At 37.4% G+C, this 3,155-nt stretch overlaps 1 protein-coding gene across 22 annotated transcripts in view; it reads right to left on the minus strand.

Annotated features, from left to right (window-relative positions):
- BTRC (beta-transducin repeat containing E3 ubiquitin protein ligase) overlaps positions 1–3,155 on the minus strand; it is a 166,638-nt gene that overhangs the window by 53,797 nt on the left and 109,686 nt on the right. For 12 of the 22 annotated variants that reach the window (XM_015559324.1, XM_015559322.1, XM_015559323.1 and 9 more), the window contains 2 exons: positions 1,990–2,019; positions 1,411–1,500 (listed from right to left, as the gene is read on the minus strand). The exons of 1 other annotated variant lie outside the window; for it this stretch is intronic. In XM_015559324.1, the coding sequence (XP_015414810.1) occupies positions 1,411–1,500; positions 1,990–2,019 (120 nt within the window). 9 more of the 22 variants (XM_006756529.2, XM_006756533.2, XM_006756532.2 and 6 more) reach the window with 2 other exon arrangements.

Below are 3,155 nucleotides of genomic sequence, written 5' to 3' on the forward strand. Positions count from 1 at the left end.
TGGAGAGATAAAAACACATACACCACATCATACAGACACACAACAAAATAACTACATAGCTTTAGAGATCCTGGTTTACAAAGTATGGAGAAAACAAAAAGGACAGATGCTCACTTGGCCAGCTCTCAATGGAACTCATTAAAATTGTCACCCTGTCCTTGGATCGGTGCTCATGTTAAGATTTTACCTTGGTTAGCCAGAAGTCACCCACTTGTGATAAAACTAAGAGCAGTGTGGCCAAAAGGGAGACAGATTATTTTTAAAGGCCCAAATAATTGGTCCCCCATCTCAATGCACAAATGCTAGGTATAAAATAGGGTCAATTAGCACTTGCTAGCTGTTGCTAAATGACTGAAACATGAAATATAAAAGTATAATTTATAATATTCATATTTTACAGTAAGTCATTAAGGCATTCTAATTTAAGAGACACTTAAATGACTATCTTTTTTAAACTATAATTTTAAATAAATTCTGACATTTCTTATATGGATCATTTCCATTGATTATATTTTCTATTATATATTTTCAGTTGACAAAATACTGCAAGTTTTAAGAAATAAAATAAAAATAATAAAAAATATTGCTGTCCTTTGATTTTTGTAGCAAAGGATGATACCAGCCCTAGCTCTAATAATAAGAGTAAGTAAGTAAGAGCCTAATTGTATAATACAATAAATTAAACTTAAAGTAGATAAAATTGGGAATGTTGTAATAGTGACAACTTATTGAAGGCAGTAAGTTTGTAGATATGCAAAGTAAAAGTCTAGAAACAAAGCCCATACTGAAATTTTATTTATTCTTGGAATAATCAAAATGGATGATATCTAAATTTAGGTCAAAGCTCCTGAGTAATTAAAGATTACTTAGAAAATATGAATCATAGTTATGTGATTATTAGATTGTAAAATCTCTAATATGTAAGATTATTTTTTTGTATTTTGCCCACTCAGATCAAGATCACCAAAAGGAATACTTCTACCATTAAGCCACTTAATAAATAACAGTAGTGATATAATAATTGGATTTTCTATAGCATATTTCACAATCCTTGCAATGGAGCATTGGCCTGCTCTTAATTACACTTAGAAGCCATGAACAAACATAAAAATAATTTGCATATTTTCCTACATAAAACCTTACTTTTTTGTTACAATCCATAGCTAGTGTTAAGCAACAAACATGATTTAGACTAAAGTGTGACCAGAATACATAATCAAAAAATTCTGTTGCAATTAAAGAGCTGGAGATTCCAACTTGTAATCTAATTTGGATAAAATGATGCCTGCTATATTCTTTTTAAAAATATAAAATCCTGTAATAAGTTTTAATAGCAATAATGAGTGAAGACATCTATAGATAATGCATCATTATGATGTAGTAAAATATATACTGAGTAATATTACTTACTTTGGCCACACAATTTTCAGTCTTCATAGCAGTGCTTGCTAGACATACTGTTTCTTGGTTTAAGCAGAGTCTGGCACAGCTGTTATAAGTCTGTAAAGAGAGGTGTAGGTTTTTTTGGAAACAGGTTTAAATATTAAAATATTATCATATAGTTTTTAAATTCTGCTCTATTTCTCAATATCAATACACAAATAGGTTCTGTATGTAAATTCCAGATTTATGAGTACTGAGGGACAAGGAAGACAGGGGAAAACCCAGGAGAGCCATTGATGTCCCCATAAACAAGTATGTGAGCAGCAGTGGTTCACTATATGTATGGAAGGTAGGGGTGTTAGTTATTGAAAAATGGGCAAAGAACTTGAATAGGTATTTCTCCAAAGCAGATATACAAATGGCCAACAAGCACATGAAAAGACAGTCAACATCACTAATAATTAGGGCAATGCAAAGCAAAACTACAAAATACCACTTTACACCCATTAGCATGAGTATTAGTAAAACAACAACAACCAAAACAAAAACTCACAGAAAACAAGTGTTGGCAAGGATGTGGAGAAATTGGAACCATTATGCACTCACTGTTAATGGAAATGTAAAATGGTACAGCCACTGTGGAAAACAGTATGGTGGTAGTTAAATAATTAAAAATAGAATTACCATATGATCCAATAATACCATTTTGGGTATATACCCCAAAGAATTAAAACAATCCTGAAGATACTAGTTAGTATACTGTATTTGTATGTATTGCTCATAATAGGATTATCCACAATAGCTAAAATGTGGAAGCAGCCCAACTGTACATTGATAGGTTACACCTTAACCATTAAGAAATAAGCAAAATGTTGCCCTAACCGGTTTGGCTCAGTGGATGGAGCATTGGCCTGCGGACTGAAAGGTCCCAGGTTCGATTCCGGTCAAGGGCATGTACCTTGCTTGTGGGCACATCCCCAATAGGGAGTGTGCAGGAGGCAGCTGGTCGATGCTTCTCTCTCATCGATGTTTCTAACTCTCTATCCCTCTCCCTTCTTCTCTGTAAAAAATCAATAAAATATATATTAAAAAAAAGAAATAAGCAAAATATGATATATATACACAATGAAATACTATTAAGCCTTAAAAAGCAAGGAAAATTATGACACATCCTATATAATAACAGGGTAATATGCAAATAGACTGAACAGCAGAACCGAACAACCAATCAAAGCCTTAATAGGCTAATGATATGCTAAGGCTGCTCAACTGCTCACTATGATGTGCACTGACCACCAGGGTGCAGACAACTGGTCAACCAGTCGCTATGATGTGCACTGACCACCAGGGGGCAGATGCTCTACCAGTAGGTCAGCTTGCTGCTGGGGTCTGGCCGATTGGGATTGAGCAAGATGGGCAGGACATGCCCAGGAGCCCTCCCTCAATCCCTCCCCGGCCCCGATCATGCTCCGATGGGGTCCCTCAGCCTGGCCTGCGCCCTCTTGCAATCCGGGACCCCTCGGGGGATGTTGGAGAGCGGGTTTCAGCCTGATCCCACAGGCTACTCCCCTTGGGAGTATGCCAGACGCAGGGCTCATGGCTGGTGAGTGCTGCTGTGGCAGCGCAAGCTTCTCCCGATCAGGACTGATTGGGCACAAGCCTGCGGCAGGCACAGTGGGGCTGGGATGAGCAGGAGCGGCAGGTAGAAGCTGCGGGCGGCATTGGACTGTGGGTTTTGGCCAGATCCGTGCAGGCCACCCAGACAGACTCCA

The sequence above is a fragment of the Myotis davidii genome, unplaced genomic scaffold (assembly GCF_000327345.1).
Source record: "Myotis davidii unplaced genomic scaffold, ASM32734v1 scaffold332, whole genome shotgun sequence".
In the NCBI taxonomy this organism is placed as follows: domain Eukaryota; kingdom Metazoa; phylum Chordata; class Mammalia; order Chiroptera; family Vespertilionidae; genus Myotis; species Myotis davidii.